Genomic DNA, 22,337 nt, shown 5'->3' with positions numbered 1-22,337 from the left:
CACGGCGCGGAGAGCCCGTGAGCCTCTACGTGACGGCGAAGAACTCGCTGGAGCAGCCCTTCCTCGTCGCGTTCTACGAGGACCTCGGCTTCGTCGGCGACGGCGGCTTCGGCGAGATGAAGCAGCGGCCGTCGGGCGGCGGACCGCGGCCCGAGGCCCGCGACGCCGACGCGTCGCCGAAGCGGTCGCCGCCGCGGCCGCCGCGCAAGGTCCTCCCCCACATCGGGCCCACGTCCTTCGTGCGACGACCACAGACGTCCTACGCGCTCTCGACCGCCGCGCTCCGCTGCCTGTAGTAAGCGGTGCGTCGTGGTTGCGTGCCTGTGTGGGGGCAATCTGCATCGCCGCGCACGCGTACCCGGCGCTGCCACGGATTGGCCAATCAGCTCGCCGAATCGGCCGAGCGGCTGTCCACCGTGTCCGAAGCGCTCGGCTGTCCAGCGAGTCCGGCCGCAGCGCTGCCGCCGACCATGGCCGAGGCCGCGCGACTGGAGCTGGAGGCGGCCATGGCCAAGGCCGCGGAGAACGCCGTCGACGACGCGGCGCGGAGCTGGATCCGCGACGTCTGCATCAGAGCCGCCGCGGAGGACCGGCGCTGCCCCGGCGCGCTGCCCGAGCTGCTCAAGTCGCTGGCGGCGGTCTTCGTCGCCGTGACGACGCAGCGCCAGGAGCAGGACGCGGCCGAAGCCGCGGCGGCGGAGGCGACGAAAACGCCGCCCGCCGCGGACGACCCGTGGCGGTCGATGGCGTGCCTCTGCCCGTGCGGCTCGCGGCTCTTCCTGAGCGAGGGCGACTGCCTGCTGTGCGACGGCGGCGGCGTCATCAGCCGCCAGCTCATGGACGCCTACCTCGCGTCGCCGGCGGCGCGGAACGGCGACGCGGCGGCGCCCGGGCGCGCCGTCGACGAGTCCTACGAGGCCGCGTGCCCGGCGTGCGGCGCGTTCATGTCGCGGCGCGACCTCGCGACGCACCGCTGCGCGGCGGGGACGGTGCCCCTGCCTCTCATCTCCGCGCCGGACGGCGCGCGGCGCCTCTCGGAGGTCCGGCTCCGGCGGACCGTCGTCGACGAGGTCCACGAGGACAAGTGGGCCGTGCCCCGGCGCGTCGCGGCGGCGCGCGGCGACGCGTCGCCGACGGGCGTCGAGGCCCACTCGCCGCCGAAGCCACCGAAGGCGAAGCCGCGGCGCCGCGGCGGCAAGCACCACAAGCGCCGCGAGGCCGCGAAGACCTAAGTAGTTTTCGCGGAGGGCCCTTAGGTGCCGCGGAGGAGGGCGGCGACGCCGGCGAGGGCGGCGAACGCGAGGGCGCCGCGGACCGTCGTCGCCGACGCGGCGTTGCAGGGCGTGTCGATGCCCGGCCGGTAGTTGTGGCGGTTGACGCAGCACGTCGTCTCGAAGGTCATGCCGCCGTAGAACATCTTGAAGCCGTGGTCGCGGATCCTGCTGCCGAGGTCGGCCATGGTGCCGTCCCAGCCGTCGTACCACTGGATGTTCATGTTCCGCTGGTCCTGCGCCGTCGGGAAGCACTGGCTGTGGTTCGCGCAGGACCGCACGGTCATGCAGCCCCGCTGGAAGCCCTGCTCCTGGTCGTTCGTGTTCTTCTGGTGGTACATCTGGCAGATCTCCATCTTGGAGCAGTACCAGGGGCCGGAGCAGTCGACGTCGTCGATCGCGCCGTCGCGGCCCGACGCGCGCGACACGCGGCGCTTCCCCTTGTAGGAGTCGAGGCACTCGAGGTCGCAGAAGGTCTTCTCCGTCTGGTAGAGGTCGCTCCCCGTGTAGCACTGCGTGCGGATCGTCGCCCCGTCGTCGCTGTAGTCGTCGTCGTGGGGGTCGTCCCACTCGTGCTCGGCGCCCTGCTGGTAGGTGTTGACCTGGACGGGCTTCTGCGTCGGCCGGAAGAAGTCGTCGTCGTCGAAGCCGATCCCCTCGGGGATCTGGGCGCACGCGCAGCGGAGCCAGGCGAGGACCACGAGGGCGGCGGCGCGGCCCATCGTCGGCAAAAAAAAGCTGCTCTCTATCGTCACGCCGGGCTGCCGGGCGATATGGCCGGCACCGTGCACGAGTAATTTCGGCGCTCGCGCCTCGTGCTCCACTCGAAAGTCGACTCTTTGCTGCATTCCGCCGCCGCCTGCCGCCGCAAAAGATGGGCGCCGCCAGCATGTACGTCAAGATGACGACCGTCATCTTCGGCCTCTACGGCGTGCAGATGCTCGCGAGTTCCGCAGCGTCCCATGTCGATTTCGGCCGCGCTTCCTACTTGAGTAGGTTATAGGACGCTGCGAAACTCGCGCTTCCTAGGTCATGCCCGACAAGATGGTCACGGACCACTGGGACATGCCGAGCACCCCCGGCATGGAGTTCTGGATCCGGGGCCACGCCGTGTCCATCTTCGGCTTCTGCTACCTCATGATGTGCAGCCCGACGGCGTCGGCCGCCAAGGCCGCGTTCTTCATCTCCGTCGGCATCGGCGTCTTGTACCCGCGCGCGCCCGGCGTCTCCGCGCTTCGGGGCGCCCGACGTCGCGCCCGACGTCGCGCCCGACGCCGCGCCCGACGCCGCGCCCGACGCCGCGCCCGACGCCGCGCCCGACGTCGCGCCGACGCAGGTGGAACGCCAAGTTCGGCTACCTCACGCCGGACCTGCCCCTCAAGTACCCGATGCACTACGTCCCCGAGGGGCTCATGCTGTTCCTGTCCCTCGCGGGGCTGCCGGCCATCATGGAGACGCCCAAGGGCAAGGAGGCCTAGGGCGAGCGGCCGCCGCCCGCGAGCTTACAAGTAAAAAACCTACGCCGTGACGACGAAGTCGCCGGCCTCGCGGAAGTCGAGGTGGCGCTCCTCGCGCGGCACGTACTTGAAGCCGCGGATGCGGACGGCCTCGGGCACGGCCGCGTCCGCGAGCTCCGCGTCCGTGAGCGCGACGAGGCTGCCGCCCGCGTTGTCGACGACGAGGCCCCGGACGACGAGGTTCGTCCCCGGCCCCGTCGTCACGCGGAGCGCGGATCCCGCGCGGACGTGCACGTCCTCCAACACGACGGACCCGCGGCCCTCCACCACCAACGACGCTCCAACGCCGAGGCTGCCGCCCCGGACGCATCGTTCGAAGTCGTCCTCCGTCAGCCCGAAGAAGGGGCTCAAACAAACGCGCGGCCGCAGGTCCACGGGCACGTCCAAAAACGTCCGCCGCTCCGCGGGCGCGACGTCCATGCCGCCGACGGACAGCAGGTCGCAGTTGAAGGCGTAGAGGTCCGCCTCGCCCGTCGCCGGGCAGGCGCCCGCGAGGCCCGCGCGGACCTTGGCCGCGCCGTCGGCCGTCGCGTTTTTCACGGGCGAGTACTCCCGCACCGCGGCCCGTTCCAACACCGTGAACCCGACCTTCGCGTTCGACGACAGCAGCTTCGGGTAGTCCTGCATCATGCATTCGAGGCGCGTCGGCTTCTTGAAGGCTGTTTTCGTGTCGTCGGCGTACTTCGGGTTCACGAACTCGGGCACCGCGCCGCCGGTCCGTTGTAGCACCGCCGCGTAGCCGTCGTCGCCGCCGAGCTTGATCAAGAGCTGGTTGATGTTGCCCGGGAAGCGCGAGGCGCCGGACGGCGTCGGGTCGTCGGCCTCGCCGACGGACGCGAGGAGCGGCGCGAGCTGGTTGTACTCGACGTTGAGCGTCAGGGCCCGCGCGTCTTCGGTAGCCGTCGCGGGGCGGTCGAGGCGGCAGATGGCGCCGATGGCCTCGCCGGGCTTGCGCGCCACGCACGACGAGTTGTAGTCGAGGTCGAGCTTCGCGCTGACGCCGCAGTTGGCGACGCAGGACCGCAGCGCGAACGCGTTCGTGTCCTGGAAGAAGAAGACGCGCTCGAGACCCGCGGCGAGCCACGCGTCCGCGAGGCCGTGGGCCGCGACGAGCGCGTGGACGTCGCCGTGGCCGTGGGGCTTCGTCTCCAGGCTCCGGCCGTCCTTCGCGAGCGCGAAGCGGCCGCCGCCGTCGACGATGGACGGCACCTTGTCCTGGACCATGAGCGTCAAATCCTCGTCGCGCATGCCGAAGTTGCCCTCCTTTTTTAGGAGCGCGCGCGTCGGCGCGTCCGTGTCGCCGCTGAGCATGATCGCCAGCGGCAGGGGCCGCCCCGCGCGGTCGCCGATGGCCAAGATCGCCTCGACGTAGTGCTTCAAATAACAACAACCCGTCGTCGACTCCGTCGGGAGGCCCACCTTGATGCCGCCGTAGCCCAGACGCTCGCCGAGGCCGCCGGCGACGAGCACGAAGGCGCACCTCTGCGCCGCCTCGATGCCCGCCCGCTCCGCGGCGCGGTACGCGTCGCCGTGCGCGACGAGCGTCTCGCCGAGCGGCACCGACGGCCGGAAGCCCTCGAGCGGGTTCGCGCCCGCCGCCGACGCGCGGAGCAGCTCGACGGCGTTCGCGCGGTACGCGCGCAGGCCGCCGACGTACTTGCGGTCGAGGGTGTCGATCTGGCCGAGGAGCTGGAGCTGGTCGGCCGTGAGCTGCGTGCCGGGCTGCGAGAGGTCCGCCTTCCACGTCGGCCACACGTCGACGAAGAGGTGCGCCTGCTCCTCGAAGAGGGGGATGGTCACCTCCTTGATCCGGCGCTCCGCCTCGGAGTGGAGCGCCTCGGCGTCCATCGTGTGCGAAGTTTGGCTTGGCGCAACGGCGCTGGTGGCTACTAAGGCTTGGCTCGCGCCGCGGCCGTCGGCGCTGGCGGCTTGTGGCAGTCGGCGACATGTTTGCGGCAGCATCCGCCCGCAAGCGCCAGGTGTCCACGATGCCGCGGTCGACAAAAAGCATGACAAGACTGGCGCTCCTCTTGTTCACCCGGCCCGCCACGGGCTGGCTCTGGTCGTCGTCGAAGGAGGACACGGAGGCCTCCGTCGTCCCGTCCTTCGGCGAGGGCCAGATGGCGCGCCTCGACGACCTGTCGCCGTCGTCCCTCGAGGCCGCGCTGTCGACGTCCGGCGCCATCGTCATGGGCCTCGAGGCCGGGGCCGTCGACGCCGTCGCCGCCGCGGCCTACGCCGCGTTCCAACGGAAGGACCTCGACGCGTTCGACGGCTACGCGCCGCGCGGCGGCGGCGAGCCCGAGGCGTTCGTCTTCCGGGGCGACCCCGGGACCTGGCTCTCGGCGGCGCCCGACGCCGTCGCGGCGGCGGCCGTCGAGGTCTTCGCGGCCTTCCGGGCCGCCTACGGCAAACTCGCCGAGGACCTGGGCAGAGCCGGCGCGCCCGGGCGCTCGTTCCGCGCGTTGCACGGCTCCAAGGGCTCCTACGAGCTCCACGTCGCGTTCCATCCCGCGGGCGGCCTGGAGCCCATGGCCTGCGCGGCCCACGGCGAGAGCGACCGGGAGGTCGACGGCATGGGGTTCACGCTCGTGGCCGCGCGCGACGTCGGCGCGTTTCGGGGCAGCACAAGAGAGCGAAATTCCCAACTTCAAAGGCTCCTTTCTCGGCCGTTTTCCATTCGTTTCGGCTCATTTTTGGACGAGCGATCATCTCTCGGAGCGGTCTCGAAGCGTGGATGCTTTTTTTGGAACGCGCGCGCGCGGAACACTCACGTTGAAGCGACGTTGAATCTCTCTTTGCTGCCCAGGCGCGTTCCGCGGAAAGGTCCACGTCCACGCGAACACGCAAGGCGACTGGGTCGGCGCGGACCTCGCGGAGGACGAGGCTTTGGTCGGTCTCGGCGGGTTGTGGCCCATCTGGACGAACGGTGAGTGGCCGTCGGCGGGCCACCGGCTGAGTCTGGAGGGCGGCGAGGGCGGCGGCGGCGGCGCGGTGTCCGTCGCGTTGATCGCGGGCCCGCTGGGGCAGGACGACCCCCTCAAGCCCTTCCCGGGCCTCGGGCCCAAGTGGGAGTCGAGTGAAGCCAACTACCGCGTGAGCGCCGTGTCCATCTACGGCGACCCCGCGCCGGCTCCGGAGGACCCGGCTCCGGAGTGCGCGACGACGGAGGCGCGCGGCGTTCGGGTCCGCGGCCGCCTCAACGGCGACATGGGGTCGGCGCTGGTCGGCCCGCCCGTGCACCCCTGCGAGTTCGCCGACTTTGACTCCTTTTTGCGGACGTCGTGTTTGGACGCGCGGAAGACGACGCTCGGAAGGATCGACCTCGCGGGCGACCACACGGGCCCGGCTTTGGTCGCCGCGGAGTACTCGGACTGCGAGCCGGCCCACGGCGCCCGGGCCTTCGACGCCGAGGGGAACCGGCTGAACACCATGGCGGACCTGCTGGCCTTGGCGCGAAAAGGCCGCGGCGTCGTCGGCTACCCGGCGAAGGTTTCGGGAGACGCGGACGCGACGTGGGACGCCAAGGCCGCCGCGGACGTCTGGCTCGTGCCCAGCGGCGTCCACTTCGTCTGGCCCACCGTACGCACGGGCCACGCGACGGTTACCGATTTAGCCGACGCGGAGACGGGCGTCGACGCGGGCCACCGCTCCGTCGTCACGACTCTCTCCATGCGGCCCCAGGTGTTTCGCATCTCCCAGTTCATGATGGGCCACGAAACCGAAAAGTTGATCGAGCGCAACAAGCCGCGCATCAAGCCGTCGGAGGTTGGATTGGTGGGGCGGTCGGGCGACAAGACGCGGACGTCGACGAACGCCTGGGACACGGCGAGCCCCGTCGCGCGCGACGTCATCGGCCGCGCGTTCCGCCTGCTGAAGATCGACGCCCACCGCAAGCTCGAGGACGGGCTGCAGGTGCTCCACTACGAGCGGCCCCAGTGGTACAAGCCCCACGTCGACTACTTCACGTCGCGGAACGCGGGCGGCGGCGGCGCATCCGAGGACGCGTTCTCCAACGCCATCCCTACCGCGAACAACGGCACGAACCGCTTCGCGACTGTCTTCCTCTACCTGAACAACGCCGGTAGTGGCGGCGAGACCGTCTTCCCGCTGTCGACGACGCACGAGATCTACCAAGGCGGGCGCCTCACGCAGGCGGGCACGAACCGCACCCCGGGCTTCATCCGCGACGCGGACGCGGCCTGGGTCTGCGACACCAAGTCGGAGGCCCTGCGCGTGACGCCGCGCACGGGCGACTCCGTGTTGTTTTATTCGCAGCGCGGCGACGCGTCGTTGGACGGCTACTCGCTCCACGGGTCCTGCCCGATGGGCGACGGCGAGAAGTGGGCCGCGAACCTCTGGGTCTGGAACCGGCCCCGCGACGCCATCGACAAGGCCAAGGCCAAGGCCAAGGCGGGCATCGAGTGCGTCTTCACGAACAAGGCCAGTTCAAAGGTCGCGCTCTACTGGGACGACGGCGGCGACCTCGCGCCCCAGGGCGACATCCCGCCGGGCCAGGGCGTCACGATCAACACGTTCCCGACCCACAAGTTCACGGCCTTCCTCGGCGACAAGGACGGCGCGCGCCTCGGGTCCTGGACCATGCGGCAGGGCCTCACGAAGATCGACGTCGGCGTCGGGCGCTAGGCGCGCCGTAAACTCGCGCGGTCGCTATCCCAAGTCCGCTATCGCAGCGAGTGGCGCGCGATGGGCATGGGGTTTTTCGCGACGGCGAGCGGCGCGGGCTGGCGGATGCCGGCGACGACGCCCGCGTAGCGCCGCATGCCCGCGTCGACGTCGTCGAGGGCCGGCGCCTTGATGAGGTGCTTCCGGAACATCCACTGGAGCTGGGACGGGTTCGCGTTGTAGTGGTTGAAGCGCCACTCGGCCTGGGGCACGTGCCGCGCGGCGCCGTCGACGTAGAACTCGTGGACGTTCTTCAGGCTCCGGAAGTGGGAGAGGTAGACGAGATTCTTGTGGCTCGTCGGCGCCGACGGCGACGAGAAGTCGAAGCTCAGCGCGTCGAAGCACTGCGTGACGGCCGCGTGCCGCGGGAGCTCGTAGCGGTCCCGGAACTTCTTCTGCGCGAGCCGCAGGAGCGTCACGCCCGCCGCCGCGTATTCTTCCAGGTCGCGCCGCAGATCGCGGCCGCTCGGCGAGAAGACGTACTCGTCGAGGTCCGTGAAGCAGCACCACGTGCTGTCGCCGCCGTAGTTGTCGACGTAGTGGCGGAGCGCCTCGTTCTGGCCGTAGGTGACGAAGCCGTGCTCGTCTCTGGGCGTCCAGGGCACGCGCGTGACCCGGCCCGGGAACTTGGCGGCGATGGCCGCGAAGGTCCGCGGCGCGTAGGCCTCGAGCTCGAAGCCGTACTTGTTCCGCTCGTACGTGGTGCCCCGCGACTCGTAGGCGTCGCCGTTCGCGTCGACGCAGTGGCAGCCCGCCGTGCCGCTGTTGTCGTAGAGGTAGACGTGGTCGAAGCCCACGTGAAGATGATAAATCAGAAACTCCTCGAGCCAGCGCACGTTCTCGTCCATGACGCACACGGTCATGAGCGACGCGTAGAACGGCGTCGCGACGCCCTCCCAGACGGGCGGGTTGCCCGGCGCGCCGCCCCAGAGCGTGCACGCCGGCCCCAGGGTCTGCACCGTCGCGAAGGCGTTGTGGAAGGCCTGGACCTCCGCGAGCTTCGGGAGCGCTTTGAGACACACGGGGAGCGCCTCGAGGCGGTTCGCGCTCACGTCGAGGTACGCGAGCTCCTGCAGCGTCCCCAGCGCCTCGGGTAAGACTCGCAGCCGGTTCTCGCCCAGCTCGAGGCGCTCGAGCTTCGCCAGGTTCCCGAGGCTCTCGGGCGCGCGCTCGAGGCCCGCGCCGTTGAGCTCCAGCGTGACCAAATTCACGAGCGTCTCGAGCACGTCCCAGGGGTCCGCGAGGCGCGCGTTCCGCGACAGCGTCAGGACGCGCAGCGAGACGAGAGAACCGAGGCGCGGCGGCAATACGACGAGGTCGTTGTTGTGCAGCCAGAGCTTCTCGAGGGTTTCGTGCTTCAGGGCCTCCTCGGGCACCTCCGTGAGGCCCTTCCAGCAGTAGGACCGGAACGTCACGGCGCCCCAGCGCGCCGCGCCGCCGCTTGCGGTCGGTGGCGACCGGCCGGGCAGCCGGTCCTTGGCGGCGACGCTGCGCATCGGATGGGCTACTCGGGCTCCATCGATGGGTGATCACGGCATCATCTTGAGCACGACTCGAGCAGGGTCGGTTTTGACGCGATTTTGAACTTCCGGAGTGCCGGCCGCGGCGTCGGCGCACGCCTCGCACGCGGAGCCGCCGCGCGACCTATCCACGCACATGGCCTCCGTCGACCCGCTCGTCATGGTCGAGGCGTCCCTGCGCGACCAGGCCTTCGAGCTCGAGCACGCGCCGTCGGACGACGCGCCCCTGGGCAAGCTGTCGCTCGCGGGCGGGCGGCGCAAGCGGCGCTACGGCGCCGACGCGGCGCGCGCCATCGACGACGCTTTGAGCGAGTGCGCGGTGCGCGCCTGCGCCGGCGAGCCCGAGTGGGTCCAGGGCTGGATCCGGGGCATGAAGCGCGGCGTCCTCGAGCGCCTCGGCCAGTGCCACGAGGCCGAGCCCGTCGGCGGGCCCGACGCGAAGCGCGCGCGGCTGTCGACGCTCGCGGGCCGCTGCGTCGCCGCGCGCGCGAGGAACGCCGCCCTCGAGCGGCGCGCGCGCGAGGCCGCGCGCGCCGTCGCCGAGTACCGCGACGCCGCGCTCGAGGCCATCGACGAGCAGCGCGCCTACGAGGCGCGGCTCTTCCGCGGCGAGGGCGACGGCGCACCGCGCGCGCCGTCGGCCCAGGAGCGCGACCACGTCGAGGCCGTCGAGGCCGCCGCGCGCGACATCAAGCGCACGGCCGAGACCGTCCCTGGAAAGGCGGAGGAGCTCCGCGAGCTCATCGCGGTCGTCGAGGCGCGCTGCGCCGAGCGGCGGCGCGCGGGCGGCGACGCGCCGGCGGGCGACGGCGACGGCGGCTCGAGCGCGCCGGGCAGCGCCCAGTCCCACGTCGTCCAGCCCGTCGCCCGCCTCGCGCAGCACCTCTCCCAGACCGAGTCCCTCGTCGACTTCCTCGGCGGCGCCGGCGACCCGTAAGGCAATGGAGGCTCGCGTCGACTCGGCACCGCGCGGCGGGACGTTCGAATTTCGAGTTCATGTTGAAGGCAAACGTGAAGCGCGCGCGGCCAATGTATCCGTAATGGGTGGCAGCCTCTGCTCAGCTGAGCGCTAGCGCGGCGTGCGACCGACAGAAAGGGCTGCGTGTCGCCGGCAGCGCTCAAAAAAACCATGCCGAGCTTTAGCTTCATCAAAAAGAAGGCCAGCGACGTCGCCTCGGCTGCCTCGTCGACGGCCTCGACGACGGTCTCGACCATCAAGCACGGCGCCGTCCAGGCCGCCGAGACCACGGGCGGCGTCGCCGCGGCGACGACGCAGCAGCTCCAGGAGACGACGCACACGGCCTACGTCGCCGCCGGCGGCGCCGCGGCGACCGCGGCGTCCGCGGCCGGCGGCGCCGCGGCGACGGCCTACGAGACGACGACCGCGGCGCCGCGCCAGGCTCTGGAGGCGGCCAAGGCCGAGGCGCGGCTCCTGCTGTTGAACGAGTGCGAGGCGCGCATCGACAAGGTCATCGCGGAGCAGCGCCACGCCATCGGCGCGGACCCCGACATGCCGCGCTTCGTCGCGCGGCGCCTGCGAAAGGGCGTCGGCACCCGTGCGCGTGCCTCCGCGCGGCGTATCTCTACGCGCTGTACCCCTACGACAAGACGTTCTGGAAGAAGGTCAAGGCGCCCGCGTTCCTGCTCATCACGGCGTGCCGCATGTTGCCCTTCGCGGGCATCCAGAGCTTCATGTTCCTGCTGAACCTGTGCCTCATCGACCGGCGCGACGAGTACCAGCTCGTCGCCTACGTCCAGGCCTTCAAGTCGTTCCAGTTCTACACGACGGGCCTCGTGTCGTCCTTCGTCGGGTCGGTCATGTACATGTCCTGCGCGGGCCTGCGGACCACGAAGAACCGCTGCGCCCACGCGGGCCCGGGGGGCGAGCCGCGGATCTCGACGTTCGTCCTGTCGGTCTGCGGCTTCGTGCTCCAGGTGCTCCTCGCGTGGGTCGCGCTCCGTTTGATGACCACGGCGATCCCCAAGGGCGGCAACCCGCAGCGCCAGTACCAGCTCGTCGGCAAGACCGTGTCCGTCAAGGTCGAGGGCCGAAAGAAGCGGCGCGACGCGGACGTGAAGGCCTACCACCGCTGGAAGGGCACGCACGGCGTGACGTGGCGCGACGACGGGTCCGACGACGTCCTCGAGCTCGACGGGCCCGACGTCGACCACGTCGTGCACCAGGACCGGAACCACCTCGAGCGCCTCTGCGCCTACGACGTCGCGTGCTTCGCGCTGGTGGTGGCGGTGGTGGTGGGCGTCATGCTCGCGAGCGGCTCGACGAAGACGTGGCAGGTGCAGCAGCTCCTCTTCTGGGGCAAGACGTGGTACGCGCTGCTCGCGTTCCCCTACCAGGTCTTCGCCCTGCCGGGCCTCGGGCTCGTGCTGACGCACGCGCGGCCGACGGGCTACGACCGCCAAGGTCGGTGCGTCGCCATGGACCCGCCGACCTTCGGCGCGGACGACGCGACGACGGGGGCCGCCGCGTGCTAGGCGAAGCTCTCACATCGAGCCTAGGTGCCCTTCCGCGTGCTAAGCAGCTCTCACATCGAGCCTGTAGCTAGATGCCCTTCCGGAGTCCGCGTGCTAAGCGAGACTCTTCATTCGAGCCTAGGTGCCCTTAGGCGGCGGCGACCGGCCGCGCGCGCGGCGCGCACCCCGCGCGGCGCCCGCGGCGCGGCGCCCGCCGCCGGGCGCCGATTCGCAGTGGTTTCTGGAGTGGGACGACGACGCGGGGAGGGAGGAGGAGCTGGTTCCGGAGGAAGACCTAGGCTTCGTCGAGCGGCGGGTTCCAGGACTTGCGCGCGATCTTGTCTTCCGCGTGCTCCTCGTACTGGTCGAAGTTATGCGCGTCCGCGTCGTCCGCGACCTTGACCTCGATGGGCGGCTTGAGCTTGTCCATGTTCCGCGACAGCAGGTCGTCCCAGCCGAACCCGCTGAAGAAGCGGTGCTTCTTGATGGCGCCGCAGCCGTGCTTGCCGTTGCCGAGGCGCTTCGACTGGCACAGCTTGAGGAGCTTGCGGACGATGTCGTTCAGGTACTTGCCGAAGTGGGACGGGAAGGACATGTTGCCGCTGAGGATCTTCTCGTAGACCTCCATGGGGTCGTCGGCGTAGAAGGGCGGCGACCCGGACACGAGCTCGTACATGAGCACGCCGAGCGCCCAGTAGTCCACGGCCTTGTCGTGGCCCTCGTTGAGGATGACCTCGGGCGCGAGGTAGTCCGGCGTGCCGCAGAGCGTCCACGTCTTGCCCGGGACGATTTTGGCCAGCCCCAGGTCCACGACCTTGAGGTAGCCGTCCTTGTCGAGCACCAAATTCTCGGGCTTGAGGTCGCGGTACGCGATCTTCTTCTGGTGCATGTGGTCGAAGGCCAGGATCACGCCCGCCGCGTAGAACTTCATGGTCGGCTCCGCGAAGCGGCCCGCCTTGCGCAGGTGCGAGAAGAGCTCGCCCCCGATCAGGAGCTCCAACAGGAAGAAGATGTCGTAGTCGTCCTGGAACGCGCACGTGAGCTTGAGGATGAAGGGGTGGTCGAGCTGCATGAGGATGGAGCGCTCCATGAGCACGTGCTCCTGCAGGTTGTTCTCGACGATGGCGTTCTTCGACTGCGACTTGAGCGCGTAGTGCACGCCCGTCGCGTCGTGGCACGCCAGGCACACCTTGCCGAAGGCGCCGTGGCCGAGCGTGCGGATCACCGTGATGTCCTTCATGGTGATGGCCTCGGCCTTGCGCGCGCTGTAGGCCGTCTCCTCCTCCGTCGCGGAGCCGTGCTCCACGAGCTCGTCGATGGAGCCGAGGAGCGCGATGAAGTCCTCGCGGTCCACGGCCAACACCTTGGCGCCCTTCTTTCCCGCCTGGCACGTCGCGTTGCGCTTCTCGTCGGCGACGAGGGCGCGGTCCCCGAAGTAGCCGCCGCGCTTGAGCGTCGTGATCGCGTCGCCGCCCTTGGACACGACGACCTGGGCAGCAAAAGGGTGCGAAATTCCCAACTTCAAAGGCTCCTATCTCGGCCGATTTCCACTCGTTTCGGCTGATTTTTGGACGAGCGATCATCTCTCGGAGCGCTCTCGAAGCGTGGGTGCTGTTTCCGAAACGCGCGCGCGCGGAACACTCACGTTGAAGCGACGTTGAATCACCCTTGTCCTGCCCTGACGACGACCTCGCCGTCGGCGATGATGAAGAACGTGTGGCCCTCGTCGCCCTCGCAGATGATGTTGTGGCCCGCGGCGACGTTGTCCTCGTCCATGGCGTCGGCGAGCTTCGTCATCTGCGAGTCCGTGATGCAGTCCTTGAGCAGCTTCTTCTTCGTCTTGCCCTCGTTCTGGAGCACGACCTCGGACAGGAGCTCTTTATACTCCTTGGACCGCTTCTGGGCGTGGGACGCGAGCACGAGGCGGTACTCCTGGCGCTCGATCTTCCAGAGCACGACGTCCGTGCGCGCCGTGATGGACGCCGCGCGCGGCGTGTTGTACATGAGAGCCAGCTCGCCGAAGCCCATGCCGCGCGCGGGCGACGCGACGGCCTTGGACGTGCCCTTGATGAAGGCGTCGCAGATGCCGCTCTCGATGACGTAGAACGTGTCGCCCGTCTCGCCCTGGGTGATGATCTGCTTCGACGCGCCGTAGGACACCTGCTCGAACTGGCCCACGAGCTCGTCCGTCTCCTCGCCGCGGCACCGCTTGAAGAGGGGGTTCTCGCGCATGCAGTCCTTGAGGAGCTTCGTCGTCGCGGGGTCCTTGGCGATCTCCTTCTTCTTCTCCTTGGTCACGTCCAGCTTGTCCTCGATGCGCTTGTTGTCCATCTTCGCGTTGACGCACATCAGGGCGAGCGACCGGAGCCGGCTGAGCTCCGCCTGCAGCTCGTCGCGCGTGCGCAGGTCCGTGGCCTCGGCCCAGTCGCTCGTCGTCTTGATGTCGAAGGCCGTGTGGACCTGCGGCCGCCGCGCGTCTCGATTCACAGCTTTTCGCGGAATCCGCGAGTCGAGGCGCCGGGCGGCGCGCCTTTTGCTTCATGTCCTGGGGGATACTCGCACCTGCGATCGGGGCGCGCGTCTCCTAGTCGCGTCCGGCGATTCGCTCGTCCGTCTTCGGACGCCGGCGAAATCACCCCCGCCCATGGTGCCGGTGTCCAACGCGGACCGGTTACAAAACTCCAGATGAGAGTGGTCCTCAGGCGCTGCTTTGGTAAATTGTATCCTCTCGTAGTAGATATATCCTCGCTCCGCGACGGGGCCCGCCGGTCTTTTCTTTCGCCCAAGGTCGCGGGTTACGCCGCGCGCGCGCGCGCCACGGCGGCGAGGGCGGCGGGCTGGAGCGCCGGCGACGACGTCGCGACGATGCCCGCGACCTTGGGCGAGAGGCACTCGCCGAGGTCCACGTCGATGTCGTCGCCGTCGAGGTCGCTGATCGCGCCGCCGGCCTCCGTGATGACGACCTTCGCCGCGGCGAAGTCCCAGACCTTCTCGACGTAGCCCGCCGTCGGGAGCCGCGTGAAGAGCTCCGCCTGGCCGTTCGCGAGCAAGGCGGCCTTGGCCTGCGAGTCGAGGCGCAGCGGCGGCCGGGAGATGCCGAGGTCCGCCGCGGCCCGCGCCGACGCGTCGTGGTCGCTGTGCGACAGCGCGACGCCCTCGACGAGCCGCCCCGCGGCGAAGGCGTTGCCGGAGCTCCGCGCGCGCGTCCAGCGGTCGACGTCGGCGAGCGGCGCGAAGTGGGCGCCGCGGCCCCGCGCGGCGGCGACGACCACGCCCGCCGCGTCCATGGGGTCGCCCGCCGGCAGCTCGCAGGTCGCCGCGAGGTTCGGGCAGCCGAGGACGCCGAGCGTCGCGTCGCGGCCTTCGCCCGGGACGCCGTCGACGAGCGCGAGCGCGCAGCAGAACTGGGCGCCGCGCAGGAAGCCCTTCGTGCCGTCGACGGGGTCCAGGACCCAGGTCCGCGCGGCGCCGGCCCGCGGCGCGCGGCCGCGGTCGACGTGCTCCGTCAAAGAAGCGACGGACAGCCCGCACGCGTCCGCGGCGTCCTCGAGCGCCGCGCGCCCGCCCTCGAAGGCGAGCATGGCCGTCGCCGACTCCTCGGCGATGAAGGCGTCGCCGGGGAACGCGTCGTGGAGCCGCCGGATGACGACGGCCTGCACCGCGAGGTCCGCTATCGTTACCGGCGACGCGTCCGATTTTGAAAACCCGTCGACGCCGCGCCGCTGCAGCGCCTTGGCGACGCCGCAGGCCTCCGCGACGGCGCCGACGGCGGCGGCGAGCTCCGCGGCGTAGGCGTCGCCGACCCAGGCGGCGGACGCGAGCGCGCGGGCGCGTGTGATGGGCTGTCGCGTCGACGGGAGCGCCGTCGACCGCGCGGCGATGAGCAGGAGCATGCGCGATGTTGTCATGGAGAGTGAGGGTGTGATAGGGTTTTTATTTGGGCGCTAGCCGTCCTCAGGCGCCTGCTTTCACGGCGCGCCCATGCCTTTTGCCACAAGTCAATGGTGCACATGTGTTGCCCAGATGTTGCCCCACATCTTCGCGATCACAGCCCGTAAGCTTGAAAGTAAGCTTCTTGTCCGGCTGTTCTCGATGGCATCTGTGTGCCTCCCCCTGCTCCTGCTGGCGTTGCCGGCGTCGGCGCTCGTCGCCAAGCCGGCCCTGCCCCGGGCGTCGGTCGCCGCGCGGCGGAGCGCGCCGGCCCTGTCCATGTTCGACGCCGCGGTCATCGAGACCGTGGCCAGCGCCGCGGCGGTGCCGGCGGTCTTCGTGGGCACGGGCGCCTACCTCGTCGGCGCCGAGGGCGAGGAGGAGGAGGCGGTCGAGGCCGAGGCCGGCGACGGCGAGGTCGACATCTACCGCGACACGCTCCTCCGGTACGCGGGCTACGCGAACGAGGTCGGCGAGGCCTTCGCACCCATCGTGCCCCCCATCTGCGTGCCGGCGTCCTACGCCGTCGCCATCACCTACGTCGTCGCCGACACCGTCGACAAGACGCGCAAGGCCTACGGCGGCGCCAAGTACGAGGAGGACGCGCTCACGTCGTGCGCCTTGATCGAGGGCCTCGACGCGCTCATCTGGCAGCTCGCGGCGTCGGTGGCCCTGCCGGGCTACACGATCCACCAGGTCGTCGCCATCGCCGTGACGCTCCTCGGCGCCGCGGGGCTCACGGAGGGCGTCTACGACGTCGTGCCCACGGCGATCGGCCTCGCGACGATCCCCTTCATCGTCAAGCCCCTCGACGAGCTCGCCGAGGTCGGCATGGACGTCACCCTCCGCAAGGTCTGGGGGCCCTACCTCGAGTCCTGCGAGGTCAAGTACTAGGCGCCCGGGCCGCGGCGCCGACCGGCGCCGGTCCCCGCGCCGATCGCGGCTTCGCTCCGTTCCCGCGCCGCGGACGCGCCCCGGTAAAAGCTACACATACGACCGACGGGGGGGGAAGCGACACACACGAGCCTAGGCCGCGAGGATCGTGACGTCGTCCGCGTCGTCGACGAGGTCCAGGAGCGCGGACCGGCAGGCCGCGTTGAAGCCGTCGGGCCCGGAGACGACGACGCGGCAGGGCCGGGGCATGCGCGCGTAGGCCTCCCGGAGCAGGGCGCCGTCGAGGCGCGCGCGGACGACGGCCGCGTTCGGCGACGCGGCGAGGACCGCGTCCGCCGCTTTGGCCGCGGCGTTGAACTGCGGCGGTCCAGCGCCCTCGGGCGTCACCAACACGGTAGCCCGCCGCAGCCCCGCGGCGTCGCCCTCCTCGGCGCACCACGCCGCCACGTCCTCGACGAGCAGCGGGTCGTCCTCGCGGCACGAGAGCACGACGTCGACGGGCACCTTGAGCTGGTCCCGCTTCGGCGTCGAGATGGAGAGCTTGGTCATGGGGTCGCGGTGCGCCAAGATCTGGGGCAGCGCGACGCAGCCCGTGCCCGCGAGGAGCAGGAGCACGGACGCGGGCCGGAACGCGCGGCCGCCGTCGGCGACGAGCGCGGGGACGTCGAGCGTCTTCACCTGTGTGGAAATCAACCAGTGGAATGGACGCGTCCAGCAAAACTGCAAACCTCTCTATCTCGGTCAAATCGAAGTCGATTCGGCTAATTTTTGGACGAATCGATCGCTCTCGTCAAGTTCTCGAAGCACAGCCGAAGAGCTTGCATCGAAACTGTCGCATACGCGCACATTGAAGTCGGGTTGAAGATTTGATTTCCACTCACGTCTTCACGGGCTTCGAGAGCCAGACCTCCGCGCCGACGGGCACGGCCTTGAGCCACGACGTCGCTAAACCGTCGGCGTAACACTTGACCAGCAGGTCCACGGTCCCGCGCTCCCAATCGCGCGCCGTCGACACGGGCGTGTAGTCGCGCTCGACCCACGGCAGCGGGCCCTCGCCGTTCGCGCCCACGAAGGCCAACAGCGTCGTGTGCCAGGTGATGGGCACGGGCTGCCGCCCGCGCCCCCGCGGGTGCGGCGTGCCCCGCTTCAGGTCCTTGGATCGGAAGGAGAAGATCGCCGAGTGGCGCGAGACGGCGTCGACCTCCTCGAGCGTCCACCGCGTGTAGCCCGCGATGGCCGACGGCGCCGCAGCCGTAATGCCGTCGGGGTAGCCGGCGTCCGCGCGGAGCTGGCGCAGCTCCGGGTCGCCGAAGGCCGGGGCCTTGAGGCCGCGGAGCGCCGCGTTCCAGTGGTAGACGCTTTTGGCGTGCTGGCGCGCGCGCTCCGCGCGCAGGCCCTCGAGGCGCCAGTTCGTCGCGCCGAGGTCCGGCGCCACGCCCGTGGCCCGCTCGACGACTTTGGCGCTCGCCTCGAGCGAAGTGAGCCGCGTGTGCTCCGTGACCTTGGTCCGTCCCGTCTTCGTGCGGACGACGGCGTTCGGCGCCTGGCTGCACAGGCCCAGGCAGCCGGACTCGCGCACCTTGCAGTCCGCGCCGACGGCCTCCGCGAGCTCCTCGATCTCGACGAGCACGGCCTCGGCGCCGCGCGCGCGGCAGGTGCCCGCGTGGCAGACGAAGACCTCGGCGCTCATCGTCGGCGGCGGCGCGTAGAGGGCCGCGTCGTCGTCGTCGACGCCGGAGCGGTCGTAGATCGGGTACTCAGCAATGGTGGCGTCGGCTGGAAACGGCGACTCTACGGCGCGAGCTGCAGGCCCTCAGTTCGAGTCGTAAAAGCGGCCATTGCTCTATTGGTAGTGTTCGGCGAATTTGGTCGATGATGCAGCTCGATTGATGTTCAAGTTACCTTCGTTGCAAAAGTGCAACTAGCCGAGCATGCCGCATGCTTGCCTATCGCACGGAGCTCATTAGCTGCCCATGGTGGCCCCGCTCGACGATGTGCGCATCCCCATGGTCGCCAAGCCGCCCGGCGCCGTCGGGTCCATCGGCGCGACGTCCGTGCCCGGCGTCATCGGCGCGGCGTCCGTCGCCGGCGCGGTCGGCGCGGACCACGAGCGCGGCATCGGCTACCACGCCTTCTTCGGCACGGGCGACCCGACCCTGTCCGTGAAGCGCCCCTTCCTCAACGAGCCGTCGCCCGAGTCCGTGGCGTCGACGCCGCCGGGGTTTTCCCGGAAGACGCCCGAGGGCGCGCCGGAGCCGCCGACGCTGCGGTCGCTCGAGGCCGAGGTCCTCGCCGTCGTCGACCGCGCCGAGTCCGGCAAGATTTTATGCGCGAACCTGCCGAAGCTCTACTACGCGCTCCACGGCGCGCCGCTGAACTGCGCGACGTACGGCGAGGACCGGCTCTCGGACCTCCTCGCGAAACTGCCGAACGTCTACGTCCGCGCGGACGCGCGGGGCCGCGGGAGCACGGCGTCGCGCCGGGGCACGGGCGCCGAGGACGGCGACGTCCCCGACGCCGCGGCGCTCGAGGCCCGGGCCGCGGGGCGCGAGGCGTACCGCGCCGCGGGCGTCAACGCCAAAGTCCGCGACTGGTCGCCGACGCGGCTCCGCGAGGCGTCGGGCGCCACGGAATCGTCGGCGGCCGAGGCGCTCTACCAGGCCGTCGCGGCGCCCCGCGACCGCGTTCAGCGCACGGGGCTGTTGTTGGCGCACGCGCGGACCGCGCCTGTGACCGCGGAACCGGAACAGCTCCGCGCGCTCGCGGCGGAGATCCTCGCGCTGGTCGACGGGGCGCCGGGGGGCAAGGTGCTCTCGGCGAACCTGCCGCGCGCCTACTTCCTCGAGTACCGCAAGGCCCTCGACATGAAGTCCTACGGCGCGCTGAAGATGTCGCGGCTCTTGGCCGCGCTCGAGCCCTACGGCCTCGAGTCGTGCGGCGGCGCGACCGCGGGCGTCGGCCGCGCGGGCTCGGGCGTCGCCGACGCCGGGCCCGTCGCGGACGTCATCGCGCCGCCGCCGGAGGACCCGGCGAGCCTCCGGGCCGAGCTCGAGCGCATGCGCGGCGCCGAGGCCGGGGGGAACGAGCCCCCGACGCCCAAGGACGGCGCGGCGAAGCGGGGCGAGACCGTCGACGCCGCGGGCTGCACCGCGTCGCCGGCGCAGCTCGAGCGGCTCGCGACTCAGGTCCTCGCGCTCTGCGACGCTTCGCCGTCGTCCCGCGTCATGCTCGCGAACCTCCCCATCGACTTCAAAAGGGCCTACGGCGCCCCGATGCCGAAACACGGCGTCAAGGCGAAGACGCTCATGGCGCTGCTGCCCGGCGTCGCCGTGGGCGGCTACGACCCAGATCACGTGGACCCCGAGAACCGCTGGGCGCGCGCGCACGTGCGCCGCGACGACGGCGCGGGCGCCCCGGCGCCGCCGCCGCCGCCGTCCGCGCGGCAGCCCGCGCCGTTTCAGCCCGCGCCGACGGCGGGCGACGCCGAGGAGCTCGGCCGCACGGTCTTCGTCCGGGGCCTGCCCTGGGACGCGCAGGAGGCCGAGGTGCGGTCCTGGATGGAAAGCGCCGGGCCCGTCGCGTCCCTCGCGCTGCCCCCGAACCGCGGCGACGGCCGGCCGTCCGGCACGGCCTTCGTCGTCTTCGACGCGCCCGCGGGCGCCGACGCGGCCCGCGCCACCCTGGGCGGCGGCGAGTTCTTCCCGGGCACCAAGCGCCGGGTCACGGTCGTCATGGCGGACCGGCCGTGCCCGACGCGGCGGCGGGAGTCCGGCGGGATCCGCGACGAGGACGGGCGCCGCGTCCACGACACCCGCGGGAACGTCACGCCGGCCGCCGCGAAGCCGCCGAAGAAGGACGGCGCGGCGAAGCAGGGCAAGACCATCGACCCCGCGGGCTGCAACGCGTCGCCGGCGGAGCTCACGCGACTCGCGGCCCAGATCCTCGCGCTCTGCGACGCGGCGCGATCGGGCCGCGTCTTGCTCGGGAACCTCCCGGGCGACTACAAGAAGGCCTACGGCGCCCCGATGCCGAGCCACGGCGTCAAGGCGAAGACGCTCATGGCGCTGCTGCCCGGCGTCGCCGTGGGCGGCTACGACCCGTCGCACGTGGACCCCGACAACCGCTGGGCGCGCGCGCACGTGAGCCGCAACGACGGCGAGCGCGCCGCGGCGGCGCCGCCGCCGCCCGCGCCATGCTTGCCGTCGGCGTCGTCGAGGAACGTCGCGAGGAACCCGAGGCCCGGGAGTGACACGAAGGAAGTCGACGCGGTGCTTACGCGTCTGCTCGGGCGGAGCCGCTCGGCCCGCGCGCGGGGGCGCTCCGCCCCCCCCTCGAGGGGGCGCGCGACGCCGCGCGCCTAGAAGTCGGCGAAGAGCGCGTCGTCGCCGTGGAAGAGGAGGTCGGCGTCGGCGTCGTCCTCGTCGAGGTCGACGCCCTGGTCCTGGAAGTGGGTGATGTCCGTCTCGGACTGGAGCATGGGCGTCCAGGGCGCGATGAGCTCGCGGCGGCGGAGCGCGTCGAAGTTGACGTCGTCGAAGAACGCGTCGCGCTTCACTTGCGCGGCGCCGCCGTCGGCCCCCAGGCGGCGGTGGACGTCGACGTCGAGGAGCTTGAGCACGACGTCGGGCACGTCCCAGTTCGGGAGCACGACGTCCCCGTGGAGGATGTTGTCGTAGATCGACTGCTGCTGCAAATTGTCGGCCATGAGCGGGTCGTAGAAGGGCGTGCGCCCGGCGATCATCTCGAAGATGAGCACGCCCAGCGTCCAGAGGTCCACGTCGAAGGCGTAGCCCAGGTTCAGCAGGACCTCGCGCGACAGGTACTCCAGCGTGCCGCAGATCGTCAGGCACGCGTCGCCGCGCTTCACGTCCGTCTTCGCGAAGCCCCAGTCGCACAACTTCGGATACCCATAGGCATCAATCACAATATTCTCGGGCTTGGCGTCGCGGTTGATGACCCCGAGGCCGTGCGCGTGCTCGAAGGCGTCCGCGACGCACGCCGCGTAGAACCTGGGCAGGAAAAGGGTGATTCAACGTCGCTTCAACGTGAGTGTTCCGCGCATGCGCGTTCCGAAAAAAGCATCCACGCTTCGAGGCCGTTCCGAGAGATGATCGCTCGTCCAAAAATCAGCCGAAACGAGTGGAAAACGGCCGAGAAGTGAGCCTTTGAAGTTGGGAATTTCGCTCTCTTTTGCTGCCCCGCGTAGAACTGCGCGTCGACGTCGGCCATGGACCCGCTGCAGACGTTGTGGATGTAGGTGAAGAGCTCGCCGCCGGGGATGTACTCGCAGACGAAGTAGCAGCGGTCCGCGTCCTGGTGCGTGCCGAAGAGCTCCATGACGAACGGGTGCTTGACGACGGTCAGCGCGTCCTTTTCCCGTAAAATGGACACGACCTCGTCGGCCTCGAGGATGCGCGCCTTGTGGCAGACCTTGATGGCGCAGACCCGGGCGCCCTCGTCGCTGTCGGCGCTCGGCCGCACGACGGCGATCTTCACGCGGGAGAAGCTGCCGACGCCGATCGTGTCGCCGACGTCCATGCACGCGAAGGACTCGGGGGCGCCGTCGACGTCGTCGGGTTCCGGGTTCGCCGTGGCCACGGAGACCTCGTCGCGGTCGCTGCTCGACACGCACGTCGACCCGTCCTCCGTCTCGACGGTGACGGACAGCGTCTCCGACGGCGGCGCGCCCGCGCCGCGCGCCCAGCCGCCGACGGCGCCCCAGAACGACGACCCGGCGCCGGGGTCGTTCGCCGCCTCGACGCCCGTGGGCGACGGCCAGTCGGCGCTCTCCTTGTACTTGTCCAGGGCCGCGTCGCCGAGCGAGGGCCGGTCCGTGGAAATCTTCTCCAGAACGCGCGCCATGGGCCGACCTTTCGCGGCCTCCGGCCGGCGGGGGACCTTCGGGGCGACCTCCGCGGCGCAGCGCCGGCGTCGGGCGTCGTCCGGCGCCGCCCGGGGCCAAACAGAAAAGCGACGCACCCCGCTCGAGCAGGGCAGCCCTTCGACACGACGTAGAATTCACTCGGGCGGGTGTTTCATGGCAACGT

The 22,337-nt window shown here is 70.7% G+C and overlaps 7 protein-coding genes across 7 annotated transcripts in view; 2 read left to right on the top strand and 5 right to left on the bottom strand.

The window, feature by feature from the left end:
• The window catches only part of AURANDRAFT_70780 (hypothetical protein), a gene marked incomplete at both ends in the record, with an annotated part of 10,124 nt that extends 5,436 nt beyond the window's left edge, over nt 1-4,688 (bottom strand). Inside the window, 2 exons of the mRNA XM_009035351.1 lie at nt 1,316-2,032; nt 2,801-4,688. Coding sequence (XP_009033599.1) covers nt 1,316-2,032; nt 2,801-4,636 — 2,553 coding nt within the window. The remainder of the gene's footprint in view (nt 1-1,315; nt 2,033-2,800) is intronic.
• Nucleotides 4,689-5,606: 918 nt separating this feature from the next.
• Nucleotides 5,607-7,466, top strand: AURANDRAFT_52419 (hypothetical protein; the record flags this gene model as incomplete). The annotated part of the gene is made up of 1 exon (XM_009035853.1): nt 5,607-7,466. The coding sequence occupies one exon, from the start codon at nt 5,999-6,001 to the stop codon at nt 7,433-7,435; it is 1,437 nt and encodes a 478-aa protein (XP_009034101.1).
• A 4,295-nt stretch (nt 7,467-11,761) lies between these two features.
• AURANDRAFT_21481 (hypothetical protein) lies at nt 11,762-12,706 on the bottom strand (the record flags this gene model as incomplete). The annotated part of the gene is made up of 1 exon (XM_009035350.1): nt 11,762-12,706. The coding sequence occupies one exon, from the start codon at nt 12,704-12,706 to the stop codon at nt 11,762-11,764; it is 945 nt and encodes a 314-aa protein (XP_009033598.1).
• Nucleotides 12,707-12,709: 3 nt separating this feature from the next.
• Nucleotides 12,710-12,928, bottom strand: AURANDRAFT_16577 (hypothetical protein; the record flags this gene model as incomplete). The annotated part of the gene is made up of 1 exon (XM_009035349.1): nt 12,710-12,928. A coding segment is annotated over one exon (219 nt), but the record flags the coding sequence as incomplete, so codon positions are not given.
• Nucleotides 12,929-13,053: 125 nt separating this feature from the next.
• AURANDRAFT_70779 (hypothetical protein) lies at nt 13,054-15,443 on the bottom strand (the record flags this gene model as incomplete). Its single annotated transcript, XM_009035348.1, has 2 exons — nt 13,054-13,926; nt 14,286-15,443. 2 exons carry the CDS (start codon nt 15,372-15,374, stop codon nt 13,129-13,131), a joined length of 1,887 nt encoding a protein of 628 aa, XP_009033596.1.
• A 79-nt stretch (nt 15,444-15,522) lies between these two features.
• Nucleotides 15,523-16,388, top strand: AURANDRAFT_36276 (hypothetical protein; the record flags this gene model as incomplete). Its single annotated transcript, XM_009035854.1, has 1 exon — nt 15,523-16,388. The coding sequence occupies one exon, from the start codon at nt 15,559-15,561 to the stop codon at nt 16,288-16,290; it is 732 nt and encodes a 243-aa protein (XP_009034102.1).
• A 4,158-nt stretch (nt 16,389-20,546) lies between these two features.
• Nucleotides 20,547-21,834, bottom strand: AURANDRAFT_36271 (hypothetical protein; the record flags this gene model as incomplete). Its single annotated transcript, XM_009035347.1, has 2 exons — nt 20,547-21,299; nt 21,500-21,834. 2 exons carry the CDS (start codon nt 21,826-21,828, stop codon nt 20,648-20,650), a joined length of 981 nt encoding a protein of 326 aa, XP_009033595.1.
• Nucleotides 21,835-22,337: the final 503 nt, after the last annotated feature.

This window comes from Aureococcus anophagefferens (genome assembly GCF_000186865.1).
Source record: "Aureococcus anophagefferens unplaced genomic scaffold AURANscaffold_3, whole genome shotgun sequence".
Classification (NCBI taxonomy): Eukaryota; class Pelagophyceae; order Pelagomonadales; family Pelagomonadaceae; genus Aureococcus; species Aureococcus anophagefferens.
Note: the sequence above shows the minus strand (reverse complement) of the source record. Positions and strands in the feature narration are given on the sequence as shown.